The sequence below is a fragment of the Dermacentor andersoni genome, chromosome 9 (genome assembly GCF_023375885.2).
Source record: "Dermacentor andersoni chromosome 9, qqDerAnde1_hic_scaffold, whole genome shotgun sequence".
NCBI lineage: Eukaryota > Metazoa > Arthropoda > Arachnida > Ixodida > Ixodidae > Dermacentor > Dermacentor andersoni.
The window spans coordinates 104931983-104947802 of NC_092822.1; the positions used below are offsets into that span (position 1 = coordinate 104931983).

At 44.0% G+C, this 15820-nt stretch overlaps 1 protein-coding gene across 3 annotated transcripts in view; it reads right to left on the minus strand.

Annotated features, from left to right (window-relative positions):
* Positions 1-15820, minus strand: part of LOC126528458 (protein NEDD1-like) — a 103404-nt gene that overhangs the window by 18959 nt on the left and 68625 nt on the right. For all 3 annotated transcript variants that reach the window (XM_055069351.2, XM_050176341.3, XM_055069352.2), the window contains one exon: positions 8969-9085. In XM_055069351.2, coding sequence (XP_054925326.2) covers positions 8969-9085 — 117 coding nt within the window. The remainder of the gene's footprint in view (positions 1-8968; positions 9086-15820) is intronic.

Sequence of the window (15820 nt, forward strand, 5' to 3'; positions counted from 1 at the left end):
TAACCTTTCGCGGTGAGCGCAGTACGTCTAGAATCGCAGAGTCCTGCGTTCTACGCGGTTGTATGAGCCTGGCGGCCGCACAGCGTTACGCAATTCGCGGAACTGTCAAAACTGATCCACAAGGCAAAAATAACCGATATTCGAAACTATAACGTGAGAAAGACTGAAGAAGCCGTAAAAAATGAACGCAGCCTGAAATCAGTAAAAAAGAAACCTGGCATAGGACAAACCATGATGTATGCACTAAAAGATAAAAAGGATAATATCATAAGCAATCTCGAAGATATAGTAAAAGCAGCGGAAAAATTCTAAGCTGATCTGTATACAGTACCCAGAGGAGTCACGATACCTCACTTAGAAACAGTAATGAACAGGATACAGAAACTATCCTATAACTAGCGATGAGGTCAGAAGGGCCCTGCAAGACATGAAACGATGAAGAGCGGGAGGAGAAGGTGGAATAACAGTCGATTTAATCAAAGATGGAGGAGACATAATGCTTGGAAAACTGGCGGCTCCTTATACGAAGTGTCTATCGACTGCAAGGGTCCCAGAAAACTGGAAGAATGCAGACATTATACTAATCCCCCAAAAAGGAGAAGTTAAAGAACTGAAAAATTATAGGACCATTAGCTTGTTCCCAGTATTATATAAAATATTTACCAAAATAATCTTCAATAGAGTAAGGGCAACACTGGATTTTGTCAATCAAGGGAACAGGCTGGCTTCAGGAAGAGATACCTTACAATGGATCACATCCATGTCATCAATCAGGTTATCGCGAAATCTGCAGAGTACAATATGCCTCTCTATGTGACTTATATAGATTACGAAAATGCATTTGATTCAGTAGAGATACCAGCAGTCATAGAGGCACTACGTAATGAAGCACTACAGAACGCTTACGTAAAAAGCTTGAAAAATATTGCTACATGCGTGCGGTATTTGTTTGAACGAGGTGCGTGGGCGCCATCACTCCAGAAAGGAGGAAGAACAAACTGGGCTCGCGCTGTGAATGTAACCGGTCAGCGCTGCAACCGTTGTTGTAAATATAATGTGTAAATAGTTTCTTGTCTTACTGACTCGTCCTTCGCTTAAGAATATCTACAGAGGTTCTACAGCTACCTTAACTCTACACAAGAAAAGCAGGGAGATACTTATAGAGAAAGGGGTCAGACAGGGAGACAATTTCTCCAAAGCTATTCACTGCGTGCTTAGAATTCAAGCTATTAAACTGGGAAGGCTTAGGAGTAAAGATCGACGACAATTATCTCAGCAACCTTCGGTTTGCCGATGACATTGTTCTAGTCAACAACAATGCAGACGAGTTACAACAAATGATTGGAGACCTTAACAGAGAGAGTGTAAGAGTGGGGCTGAATATTAATATGCAGAAGATGAAGATAATGATAAATAGCCGGGCAAAGGAGCAAGAGATCAGGATCGCCAGTCGGCCACTAGAGACTGAAGAAGTACGTTTACCTAGGTCAATTAATCACAGGGAACCCTGATTATGAGAAGGAAATTCACAGAAGAATAAAAATAGGTTGGATCGCATACGGCATACATTGCCAGCTCCTGACTGGAAGCTTACCATTATTATTGAAAAGTAAGGTGTACAATCAGTGCATTTTGCCAGTGCTGACATATGGGGCAGAGACTTGAGAACAAGTTAAGGACCGCGCAAAGAGCGATCGAACGAAGATTGCTAGACATAACGTTAAGAGAGAGAAAGAGAGCGGTTTGGATCAGAGAGCGAATGGGTATAGACGACATTCTAATTGACATCAAGAGGAAAAAATGTAGCTGGGCAGGTCACGTAATGCGCCGGTTAGATAACTGTTGGACCATTAGGGTTACAGAATGGGTACCAAGAGAAGGAAAACGTAATCGAGGACGACAAAACACTAAGTGGAGCGATGAAATTAGGAATCGCGCGGGCGCTAGTTGGAATCGGTTGGCGCAGGACAGGGGTAAATGGAGATCGCAGGGAGAGGCCTTCGTCCTGCAGTGGACATAAAACAGGATGATGATGATGATAATGATGATGATTGTGGTGATGATGATGATGGAGGTGGTGGGCCCCCCCCCCGAAAAAAAACCCCGGGTACGTGCCTGTTTGGTACAGAAAATTTTTAACTGCCGCGCCAGACGATGCAGAACAAGGCGGAAAGCAATATGCTCAATTCTGCAAGAGTCTAGTTTTTGGTTTCGGAGACGACTACAGGTTTTCCCGCTCAATTTAATCCAAGCGCCAGTCAATTTAATCCGAGCGCCAGTCAATTTAATCTAAGCGCCAGTCAATTTAATCCAAGCGCCAGTGATTTTAATCCGACCGCCACTCAATTTAATCCAAACGCCACTCAATTTAATCCAAACGCCAGCCGAAATAATCCAAACGCCACTGAATTTAATCAAGGCACAACGGAATTCAAGAACCTTTGGATTTCAAGACTTCTAAAAATTTGCGAACATATTACGAGTTAACACCTTGAACATGAAAGAGCGGGGACGTAAACCAGTAGCTATCCTGCCACAAGACTAACGACAACTTTTGGAGGTTTTGAAGCGAAAAGTTTCACAACGCTAGTCAACACCGTGCATCGAGCGAGCCCGCGTATGTCTGAATTGGCTCCGTAAGCACGTTCGGAGTCGAATTGGCTCCGTGAGCGTGTTCGGAGTGGAATTGGCTCCGTAAGCGTGTTGGGAGTAGGCGCAGGTGGCCACTGTCGCGCGCTATGCGCCATCGTTTCACGTTCGCTGAAAGCGCGTGTTTATCACAGAGGCCGACTACATAACCGCTTGCCAAAGAATAGGCGTGCACATTCAACATGGAAGGAGAAGAGAGTGATACTACCGTTACAGAGAGCTGTGTTTATGGCTGTACAGAAATCGCATGACACTGTGCCTAACAATGATGAATAAAGAAGTTTAATAATCCTGCATAACTTATGGTATATATCATTGATAAGCAATTTGCATAACTACACAAGGCACACGTGTAGCAAACCATAAGCTAACCAAAGCATATCCATAAGTGAAACCGTAAGCATAACCATAGGCTAAATCATAAAGCATAACCATAAGCTGAACCGCAAGCATATCCATAACTTAAACCATAAGCATATCCATAAGTTAAACCGTAAGTATATCCATAGGCTAAATCATAAAGCATAACCATAAGCTAAACCGTAAGCATAACCATAGGCTAAATCTTAAAGCATAACCATAAGCTAAACCATAAGCATCACCGAACCTTTTCACTTGGAGATATCCAGGCTTAACCTTAGCTAAGCCCCAGCCAATTTTTTTTTTTATTTCGTTATGAGAGCGACACAGAAGATGAAAATTCTCCAAATTAATTGAGAGTAAACGTAAGCATGAGTACGTCAAGTTAATGGTACGCATGCGATTTGGTCATGGCTATCATATGAAACAACAAAGGTTGATTCGATGATAATCACTGGGCCCACGCCGGGAGGCTTCGGTCGCTAGCGAATACTATTCACTATTCTACTGCGATATTCGCAGCCTCCAATCAAATACCCTGTCATCGATACCGCTAAAACAGTCATGAATACCATTTTATTGCGGAACTAATATAGTCGAGTCACTAGTGATCACAAGTGAAATACAATGCGTAGTTCGGGGTTCTTGGTGTTTTGCGCAACATAACGTCATATACATCCAATGAAATACGACGAAACGAGTGGCCCACTATGCCTGCTATAAACTCGCATACTTAAGTCACTGGCGAATATTATTCACTTATTTTACTATCCCTGAGGCAGCTTTCCCTCGTGAGTGCCGTCAGTAGTATCAATGAAGCTGTAGCACGATGAGCACTTTTGCATTGCCACTGCCCACTGATACCGCCGAGTTTTTAGTCATCACTAGTGATACGCTCACTGCGATCTCAAATTTTCATTCAGAATAGCGTCATAGATATGAAATGAAACGTAATTCAGACGGCTATTCACTAACTATAATTTGATAACTATAGGAAATACCAAGATTGATTCACTCTAGTGATGAATAATCACTTTGTGTAGTTTGATGGCCACAGCCATCATTCATGCACGCCGTCAATGGTATAAATGAAAGTGTCAAGAAATGAGAGTTTTAATCAGTCAACATTGCTAATTGACATCGCAGAGCCAATAATGATCACTAGCGATAAGCTCTGTTCGGTGTTCTTGCACTTTTATGCTGCATAGCGTCATGAATGTCAAATGGTAATTCAAACGATAATTCAAGATTAATAACCTGGAGATGATAAGAATTAGCCACTAGTAATCACGAATCACTCTGTTATGAGAGCGGTAGCCGCCATTCGTTCATTTTGCCACAGGTATTGAATGTGTTTCCCTAATTACGTTCCTCTGAGATTGCTGATGTGATCGAATTACTGGGGGTCATTGGTGACTACGTTCACTTTAATTTTCTCGACTACTCACAAATCACAGCTTCATGGACATAAAATGAAAAGTTGCTCGAAAGGTGATTAAGTTATGACAATTATGAAATGAGAAGTTTGAGCCAGTAGTAAATATCAATATTTTTTTACCATTACAGCGTCTGCGTGTACGCACTGCAATTGAGTAAAGTTTCAATAAAGCTGCAATATGTTGAAGAATAGAAAGAACATCAGCGAGTCATTAACAATAGTGATTTTGCACAGTTCTGTTTGCCGGGTATATACAATTCTTCACTGTAACGGCATCTCATGAAAAGCTGTTAGCAACGTAATTAAATTATGCTGTGTAGGATCTCATATGGTTTAGTACCTGGAGATGACAGATCACATCACATTTCCCGTACGTCGCATATATGTAAACTTCGGTAATACGCTAAGAGGTGAACAGGGCGTTCACGGTGCTTTACAATGCGTATGGTAGCTGTGATGCGTACAGAACGTTTTCGCAGGTCTGATACGTTCAGAGAAAGGCGGCCCATTTGACGGTTTGCTGTTCTAACAAATTTCTTGAAAAGGCGAATGATGTGAATGAGTAAAAAGGGCGGCAACAAACGACCAAATGCCCAAAAAGACTGGAATGGACACATAATTGCTCAAAATGCAATCGGCAAGAACGGCTTTACAATAACTTAAAAAGAAAGCATCACGCCTCTTGAAAGCAAGCATACCTGCGTGCACTACAATTTGCGTTTTGTTTTCCTTCACTTAAAGAAGGCCGTACTAATAACAGGGTAAATGATAAATGCCGAGAACGGTTGCATTTGTTTTGCTTTGACGTGTTTCTGCGTACATTATTCCTTTCAGGGATAGCTTAATTTGTATATATGGCCTTGCTTATCGTCATCTCTCTGTCATTGTTTGTGGACATTAGTCAGGTCCATCGTAGGGGATGCTCTCTTCTTGCCAATATTCCTGTATAATTCTGTTCACTGTGTGCGTCCGCTGGATGCGCGCTTGTGAAGCAAAGGCCAGGCGTTCTTGAGCTTCATCGATGGCTGACAAAAGTGGCGAATCTTGAACTGCGGGAAAGCTTACTCTCGCGACCGCCATAAGCCTGGCACTTTCGTGTTTCGATTTTAAGAAGCCCTTCGAATGGCCACAATGAATTTTGCCGTTTGAGTATCACAGTTTAGCTCGCGGTCTTTGCCATATGCTACTGGCTAGGCAAAAGTAAGACCATCCCTATATACTATGGGCTCGCAAGAAGCTAGGTGGCTTTTGGAAAAGCTAGACTTCCGAGCATCAAAGTGCTTTGATGTCGTAGAGAAAAAGTTCAAAGTAATTTTTATTCATCAGCCTAATAATTTGTGCTAACGCGTCAAGTGATTATCATCGAATCAACCTTTATTGTTTTGTTTGATAGTCATGACCAAATTGCATGTGTACCATTAACTCGACGTACTCATGCTGACGTTTCCTCTCGATTAATTTCGAGAACGTTCATCTTCTGTGTCGCTCTCATAACGAAGTAGAAAATAAGAAAATTGGCTGGTGCTTAGCTAAGGTTAAGCCTGGATATCTCGAATCGAAAAGGTTCGGTGATGCTTATGGTTTAGCTTATGGGTATGCTTACGGTTTAGCTTATGATTATGCATGCTTTATGATTTAGCCTATGGATATGCTTATGGTTTTACTTATGGATATGCTTATGGTTTAAGTTATGGATATGCTTGCTGTTCAGCTTATGGTTATGCTTTATGATTTAGCCTATCGTTATGCTTACGGTTTCACTTATGGATATGCTTTGGTTAGCTTATGGTTATGCTACACGTGTGCCTTGTGTAGTTATGCAAATTGCTTATCAATGATATATACCGTAAGTTATGCAGGATTATTAAACTTCTTTATTCATCATTGTTGGGCACAGTGTCTTGCTATTTCTGTGCAGCCATAAACACAGCTCTCTGTATCGGTAGTATCACCCTCTTCTCCTTCCATGTTGAATGCGCACGCCTATTCTCTGGCAAGCGGTTATATAGTCGGCCTCTGCGACAAACGCGCTTTCAGCGAACGTGAAACGATGGCGCATAGCGCGCGACAGTGGCCACCTGCGCCTACTCCCAACACGCTTACGGAGCCAATTCGACTCCGAATACGCTCACGGAGCCAATTTCGACATACGCCGGCTCGCTCGATGCACGGTGTTGACTAGCGTAGTGAAACTTTTCGCTTCAAAACCTCCAAAAGTTGTCGTTAGTCCCGTGGCAGGATAGCTACTGGTCTATCTCCCCGCTCTTTCATGTTCAAGGTGTTAACTCATAATATGTTCGCAAATTTTTAGAAGTCTTGAAATCCAAAGGTTCTTGAATTCCGTTGTGCCTGGATTAAATTCACTGGCGTTTGGATTATTGCGGCTGGCGTTTGGATTAAATTGAGTGGCATTTGGATTAAATTAAGTGGCGGTCGGATTAAAATCACTGGCGCTTGGATTAAATTGACTGGCGCTTAGATTAAATTGACTGGCGCTTAGATTAAATTGACTGGCGCTTGGATTAAATTGAGCGGGAAAACCTGTAGTTCGTTATATCCATCGGTAGAGAAATATTCATTAAAACTGGGCTTTTAAATAGATGGATCTCTGTGCGTATTTCAAGGGGGATTGCACACACTTTGTTCTATTGCGTCTCGTTATAACAAGGTTCAAGTGTATACAGTATAATCGCGGTGATACAATCGTGCCCGATATGAATTTCAGGATGATAAATTTTTTTCAGAAGTCCCAGCCCACGTGAATTAGCTTACGGTATGCTAAATTTCAAATGTTCTGAACACTTTTCCCACCGTGATCGATGATACAAACAACTGAGTTGCCGTGAAATCCCGGGCAAGGAGTGCCTGTAGCACCAGACACTGACTATTGTGGACATTTGTCGGCCTCAAGTGCAAGTGAAGCTTCTTTAAATGGCTCCAAAAAAGGTGATCAGACCCCTCAGCATATTCTTGTTAATTGCTTCTGTGGCAGCAGGATCCCTTGTTTCAAGCAGCACTTTTATTTCTTCAAACTGGCGGAATATTATTCTGAGCATCGATCCATATTGGATCCATTGATCCATTGTGTTGGAACCTCCCGTAATACTCCGCTGCTGAGCAGACTGGCTAATACAGTTTGGGGCCCCCCGTGCACCAGTAGCACAAGACACTGGCCGCTGTGAGGCCGGGAGCGCAGCCACGCTGGTGTGCTGGTCTCATTCCCTTTGGCAGAGCAACCAATGTCACTCTGCCTTGACTCCCATTCACCCAAGAAAAAAGCGCCTTTGTTTTTTTGCAGTATCGTACAGACTTGTCCGCCTTTATTCAAGAATATTGCAACTTTATCAGGAACTGAAAATCACATGCGACCCAGCCTAGCCACATCTGCAAGATTGGTGGCATTCGCTTCTATGGGTAGTCTTATCTCTGTGTTCCACGCCTTATATCATTTTCGGTGTTCGATGGCAATTCAACCTGTTCGACCTTTTAATCCGTCACATGGCACAATATAAAGTACCTTTGCCGCAGCAAAGAAAAGTGCATGGCTCCCTTGCATAGATGATGTCCTTATCACCATCAGACAGCAGCTAGGACACAGCAATGAAAAAAAAAAAAAAAGCAAGATAACGAAGCAGATCTTGAAATGTTGGTCTTGGAAGAAATGAAGTGCACAGCTCGCTGCTGCCAAAGTTAGCATGAAACAAGCGCGCCTGTGTTACCAATTCACATCAGCCAATAGGAGCATTCCCTGCACACCACGTAACGGCAGTAACGAACCGTGACACTAGTTTATTTTATTTTCGCGCTCGCCATTTTTTTTTTTTTGATGGAAAAATATAGTGCTGCGGCTGTCTGAATCTGATCTCTCATGCTTACAACGATACCAAAATGGCGACACTGCGTCAACGAAAAGCCACACTCGCATGATCAATGGTGTGATAGCAACTGCCGAAGCCCAATTTTCTTCCCAATTTTCAAGAAAATAAGAAAGTGCAACTTTCCCAAATTCTGCTCCGTATTTCTTCTAAATATTTCACCGTGAGATAAAGGGAGGTCTAAGGATTGCAAAAAAAAAGTATAATAAAGAAAGGAACTGAAATTTTGAGCGAAGTTCACCATTTCATTACTACCATAACGCAGTAATGTATTACACACCGCAATACTAATCTAATGATGACCAGTAGTTGAACCAGGAACATCCCTGAACCGAGCATTTCAGCAAGGGGATTTGTCTTCAATAGGGCAGCAACTGTTTCAGTACTACTGATCACACTGCAAGGCTCCATCCTCCTGTGAACTTCTATATTGATTGGAGCACTCAACTTAGATTATTCCACTATATAATAGACAACATTAATGAAATTTCAGATACATGTAGGTGCATCTTGCACGAAGCGATAACACTGTAACAGTACCATTTCGATGGCTAGAAACACTAACTGGAAAATGGGAAGGTAAACAATGTACATGTGTCAATATTACATCATCGCATGGAGAGCAGCCCCAGCTGCAAGCACCGACCTGCTGCCTGGCTCTTCTCCTGACGTGCCGATTGCACTGACAACCTCGTCACAGAGCTGTTCCCCGTCTCGGAGCTTGGCAATGAATCGTTCAGTACCGGCATGAAGTCACTGAGGCCTGTCACAAAACCAGAAAAAGAAAAGGCATTCACACGACGTACAAGGTATATGTACTAAAAACTCAGATTCAAATGCACACATTTCAGAACAGACTGAACCTTGCTTTTATGATTATGCACTAGTAAGCAGACATTACACATGCTTTCAGACATGAATATGCACTAGTAAGCAGACATTACACGTTTTCAGAGGGTAGTTAAGGGGCAGCAGAACGTTTAGTTAGGATATGAAGAGATACAATGGTGAAAATTGAAGTAATCCTACATAGTATGTGCTATATAACTTTGACGACTTATGTTACTTATAGGGCAGGACCACATATAATGCAGCCTTTCCTGACACCTCTTTATCTTCCCATAAAACTCAATGTATATCTGTACGGTTCATAGCGCAGCTGCGCTACGAGTGGATCCCACCCCTCATGTAAAACCCCGCACCAGGAGCATTTGAGGTATGTATAAATAAATAAATAAATAGAATACTGGTTATAATATAATGTGGCTTCCAGAAGATCCTGCAGACAAGCAGAGGCGGCAATCGCATTTCTTAACAAGGCACACCGGCGGAGGGGAGGGCAATGCAGATGAAAAGATGTGGGGAGAAGGAACAGAGGAGAGGGTGAGGGAACTCAGTGGGAACGCAGAGGTTGCCTAGGCGATGGAGAAGCCTTTTGCTCTGGCCACATGTCAGTCATGTGCGGTACACAACGAATGCATGCGCGTTGCCACACTTGGGCTCTTCACTTTGTGTGCATGAAGTAAATACAGTCCTCGACTTATCCTTCTGAACATGGATGGAGTCGCAAAAATGTTTGAATTATTGGGCAGGCTGGATAAACGGCTTTATACGGTAAAATCAATTTGTTGTTTTGTACAACTCCAGCACCACGGAAAAGCTTGGTCGAGGCCACAAGTGCCCTCCTCATTTGCCCGCTGCAATGCACGTCGTTGCTAAGTGCAGATATTGGGTGTGCTGTCAGATTCAAATGTTGCAAATTGATCAGTTGGGAATTGTCCACACAGAAGCTTCTGCCATCCTTACCAGTACGTGCAGGCAAAAAACTGCTATATGCGGTTGTGGTGGTTGCCGGTGGATTGCCCACAAAACACACTCCACGCGTGCTTCCATCTGTGCAGTCTGTGTGTGCGATTTTGCGCCAGATTTGTTTATTCGTCTGCAGGTATGCGCATATGTGATAAGCAAGCTTCCCGTGATGACATGCCACCTGACACCCCCACCGGCTAGGCCTAACCAGCGCTGTCACAATGGGAGTCAATGGCCAACGTCGTAATTTGGTGCACAGTCAAACCACTGCACGAGAGTGCAGGCATACTGACCAGTCATATGCTTTAATTTCTGGACGCACCCGACTGCTTGGTCTACATGTTTTGCACATGCCCAGCCTTTGAAAAATGTCTTGGCTATAGTGCGACACAGCTTATAGTGCAGAAATTCATGATCCCGGCGACATACGTTATTTGATCTATGCTGTAGTCAACTTTCTTCCTTTTTTTTTTCATTTTAGTTCATGTTCATCATACATGCGATGTTCAGGCTTCTTTAGAAGTACACACATTCATATTGTGGTAATTCAGACTTCGGCGCCACCTGTGTGACAATGGTACACTTCCAGTGGAACAAAACCTGACGTGACATCGCATCCCCTAAAAAAAAAAGAAGAAAAAAAAACACCATGCTATCATGCTTCTTGGCACTAACAGTACTCTTATATACATCCACATATGCACAAGCAAATGTATGCACATATAGACCTTTTCATCGGGCGAGGAGGATAGGGCGCGCGGAGAGCCTTTCCTCCTCTCTGGCTTGGGCGAGCCGGCGCGGCGCTACTTGAAAGTATTGCTGTCGCGTGCTGCGGAACGGTTTCGAGATGTTTTAGATGGTACTTCGTGAAACTTACGCCATGTCCATTTATATAAGGTCGTCAGGGAAGCTTTTCGATGCATCGGTAACTACAGTAGGCGGAAATATCTCTTGAGGGCGCAAAAATGTGACGCGCTTTATCAGCCGCGGTGTACGCACGGTGTATGTATGTGTTGTGAACTATTTTGCTTATATCGGTTCTAATTCAACAAATAAAACCGGTGTCTCTGTATTAGCAGCATGAAATGGTAAATCTGCTCACTATCTGATCACTTGGCGTAGGAAGTAAAACAAAGCATAAGAGCGCATGCTCGTGCACGGCCAACCTAAGGCAACCACGAAACATCTAAGTGGCAGGCGCTATCAAATATTTGTGATGCACCGGCATCGTTCTCGCGCATTTCAAGTCTAGTAGGCTTCAAATTACCATGTGTCTACGCTAGCCTTCCTGCATGAGGCTGATGGCGCTGCTCAACACAGCGATCTCTGCGGTTGGTGAACCAGCACGATACATATGTAAGCTGTGCGTTTCAGCATTGCCTTTTTGGCCTGTATACAGCCATAATATATGAGAGGGATCGCATAAAAAGAACGCGATGCCTATTTTTGAGGACAAAATTTTCGCAATACGTGTGAGTGCGTCGTAGAGAACGGAACGAACACAACCGAAAAATGAATTCGGTTATCATCCTCTTTCTCGAAAAAGCAAGAGAAAACGAGCTGACGCCGCAATACGACCTTGCATAGTCACGCCGCACAACGTTTATAAATACATAACCGCTGGACCATGCAGTATATAGAGCAAAGATATCTGTAATCCAGCACCTACCACTGCTTACGACGCTTGCGCAGTTCGTAAAGAGTCCCTTTGCTGGACAAGCTTAATTCAGACTGTAAGGTATGCTACTATTGCTTGCCAAAACTATGTTGTTCAGGGGCGGAAACCTTATCCATCGAACCAAGTAGTTACGCAATGTAACCTGCAGCGAACAGTTTTAACGATTGTCAAAGTATAACATCACAGCTCCTATCGTAGCAGAACGGTGCCCACGCGATCGTCGTGTATGTTTCATCGCTCCTAAACCGCAGCTTAGAAATAGAGGATAATACTGCAATAAGGTCACATTAGTGATCGGAACATTCAGAAATACGCAATTGATCTCCGAGGCTGATTGTGGGCTCAAATATGCACGCACACATCGCGCTGCGTGTTCTGTCCACCTCAACGCCAGCAGAAATTCCAGCCATGATGCCTTAAACCACTTCAGCACGTTTCACAGAACCGTTTACCACGTAGAATACGCACGTCATACTAAACAGACCGCACGACCGCGAAAACAAACGCCAGAACCTACCGCCGAGCGCATACCTGCCATGCAAAAGACGGCTTTCACCCAAGCCAGTATGGCGCTGCTCATAGGCGGCGCCACTGCGTTCACAATATGGCGGCACCTACGAAAAAACGGTCTATATGGTACTCAGTATTGCATAAAAAGAAACGAAAGGCATACCCGACTTTACTAACACGACTAGCTCTTTGCTGCTTAAAGTTTGCACAGAGGTAGCCTTTTGCAGCATTTCATACATACCACGATTGCAGGGCACTTTCTTGGATCCACAATAAACCCAAGAAAAACAAATTTATGAGCTCACTGAACAAACCACCCAGACACTCACCACCAGAATGTTGCCCAATAAAATGTTGTCCTGTTAAATCGCATTCTTTTCTCAGTTTGCACTCCTGCCTTCTGGACCTCTTTTGTGGCCTGCTGTGTAGCTTCTTTGGGAAGGTAAAGCTAATGATCGTCAATGCTGTGTAACCCCTGCACTGGCTAGCATTCTGGCAAAACTGAACGGGACATTGCATCAAACAATACTGCCATCATTGCATGTGACAGCAACAACCAGCATTGCCATTTTGAATGTTTAAGGGCAGGCGATTTCTGGGTACATTGTGTTTTCTAACAGCTAAACGTTCAACACCACAGTTTGAAAGCACAGCTTTCTGCCCCAGCAGCACTCAAAAGGTAAAGGTCGATGTGAAGCAACGCGTAGCCATTATCAGTAAATGTCACCATTTCTCCATTCATGCATGCTGCTAATTGGGCGAGACAGGCTGGCTGTGGGCCTTGCATTGTGTTGGACCCCTCTGCCAGAATTTTTTACCATGATGGGTCAGCACATACCGATTGCTGCAGAAGCAACTATCTGAAAGACCTTTGAGCTGATCATCTCAACAAGTTTCACTTTGTAGGCTGCATACCAGAAGCAAATTGCAGTGTGTCACGATGTAACCCGAACGACCGCACATGTGAACAAAGTGCTTCAGGTATTTACATATAGGGCAGGGTTTGGGACTCTGCTCGCCTCTGGAAAGCTTTCTTTTTTTTGCTAGAAAAGCTTTCAGCATCTGGCTAAGCTTGTAAAAATTGGCCACCACCATTTCGGAGTATATATTTAGCTGCCCGTGGCTGTATACTGGAGCAAAGTATAGGCATACCCTGATCTCAATGCTGCGAAAGTGCAACCCCAATGTATTCTGGAAGAGGGATGGCCTGATGGAATGTGAGGTAGCCATCACCCGACAGTTCGGTTGAGGCCTGGTCAAGTGATTGCAGCACCTCCTTTGTAGCAGCTAAAGCTTCCATTCAGACATGGTCAAGTTCTCAACAGTGCTAGATTCTGCCACCACCAGAGTAATAGGCCCCCGAAGCATCAGCAGCCTGAACATCGCATGCTCACTGTTCCAGTGAGTTGGAACGTCCTGAATGACCTCAAGCAGATTTAAGTGCATCTCTCTATATTTCAAAAAGGCGTGCTCAGGCAGTGGCGCATGTCTTGTACCAGCCTAGAATACTTCGGCATTCTGCGCAAAGCTGCACGAACCCTTTCATATCTCACTTCATGTCACTAATGCAAAGCTGAAGGGTGTGGCCAAAACATTGCACGCCTTGCCAAGATGACCGCGTCACCACAGATGTAAAGTTTCTGCCGTTGTCTACAACCAATTAATTGGCACTTGGCTTTGAGCCGGGATCTCCCAGTTTTCATGGAAGCTTTTGATGGCAATTCTAAGGTTGACAGCGATACGAGACTCCCGTTTCATCTTGTGCATATGCTGCACAAACTGCTTGTCCATGATGTGTCAAGTGACACACACATAACTAATTAGCATGCGAGGTTCTACGATGGGTAGTCAGAGAGACTGAACTCCGCTTTGGAAAACCATCACGAGATTGTGTTTTACCACTTTTTTGCCTTCTACAGGTCTCGAACGATCACTCTGGAAAATGTCATGCATAATAGCACTGCGTCATCCAGCATGGGAAAATTCAACATACTCAGAAACCCAGGCTCCTCAACAATGAGATAAAAATGCATACTGCATGTAATGAACTGGGCACCGAGTTTCGCCATCACTTGTGCTTACAAAGTCCAAAACATCCACCAAGGCTGAATTTTTGGAGTCCGAAAAATTCGTCGGCCAGGTCAACCTCGCAAACTTTCATTCTAAAGACGATGAAAAAAAAAGTGACATAAACCGGTAAAATATGACCGGTATATAAGACAAGGGTAGACTTTTTGCTGCACTTTATTTTGAAAAAATGTTCAACCTATATTCCGGTTTTTATTGTGTTTCCATTTCAGATATCCAGTCATGGCAAAGCTAGTCATGATGCAGCAGACAGCAGAAGTTCTGCTTTGAACTGCAAACACAGTGTTGTGCCTTGTCTGGACTTTGTACGTGATGAAGCATTCGCTCCCCACTGCCGGCACTTTTTGTGGCAGCGTCGTCCTCGTGCGGGCGACACTATCAGCTGTGGGAGCGGAGTCCATGCAAAAGTGGGGCTGGCTTCGCCTAATACTTACTGCTGATGTGAAGATATTCTCAATGTGGCAGGAAACCATATCATTCGTCGATGACTCCCAAATTCATCAAATTAAATTACATTGTTTTCTCACTCAAACTTTCTTTTCTGAACTGCCCGATAATTCAGAAAATGCTATGGCCCCTTTTCCTCATAAGAGAAATCGATCAGTAACTGTACTCATTTGCATAAAAAGTCAAATTTCAATATAACGAGTTTGATATAACAAAGCAAATTGCTGATTTTACCTACTTCATTATATTGGGGCTTAACTGTATAGGAAAATGTAGAAGTATGAACTAAAATCGAATAATGCTGGCGGGTTTTCACCTCTCTAAGCAGAGACCATACTGCATGAAAAGCTTTGATGTTTTTAAATGCACTGCGCATATTCTTAACCTACCAATGCTATGCTACCACAGTGGCAGCCGCACCGAGGTGGCATCAGTGCCGACGAGTCATCAAGCCAGCCATGCCAAGTCCAGCAGGCAATACGAAACCTCGCGTCTAGAGCAGTGACAGCAGAAGTTCTGCTTTGAACTGCAAACAGTGTTGCGCCTTGCCTGTACTTTGTACTTGAAGCATTCCCTCCCCGCTGCCGGCGCTTGATGTGATAGCGTCGTCCTAATGCGGGCGACACTATCGGCTGTGGGAGCAATGTGAAGGTACTGTCAATGTGGTGGCATCAGTGCCAACGAGCTATCAAGCCAGCCATGCCAAGTCCACAGCTCCGCTCCCACAGCTGATAGCGTCGCCCGCACTCTCTCGCTCTAACGAGTCACCGAAACTCGAGATTATGCAACCTTCGATACTAAAAGTGCGGCAACACAGCTAACATGATGCCACGCCATCTCGGCATGCCCACTCTTTGCCCATGCGGCAGATTACCTCTAAAGCAGGGTGGGTGCCCAACTGTGTATGCGGCAGAAACCGTGAAGCGCCAACTTGGGTGCATGAGAGTAAGCCGAAAAGGATGGTGG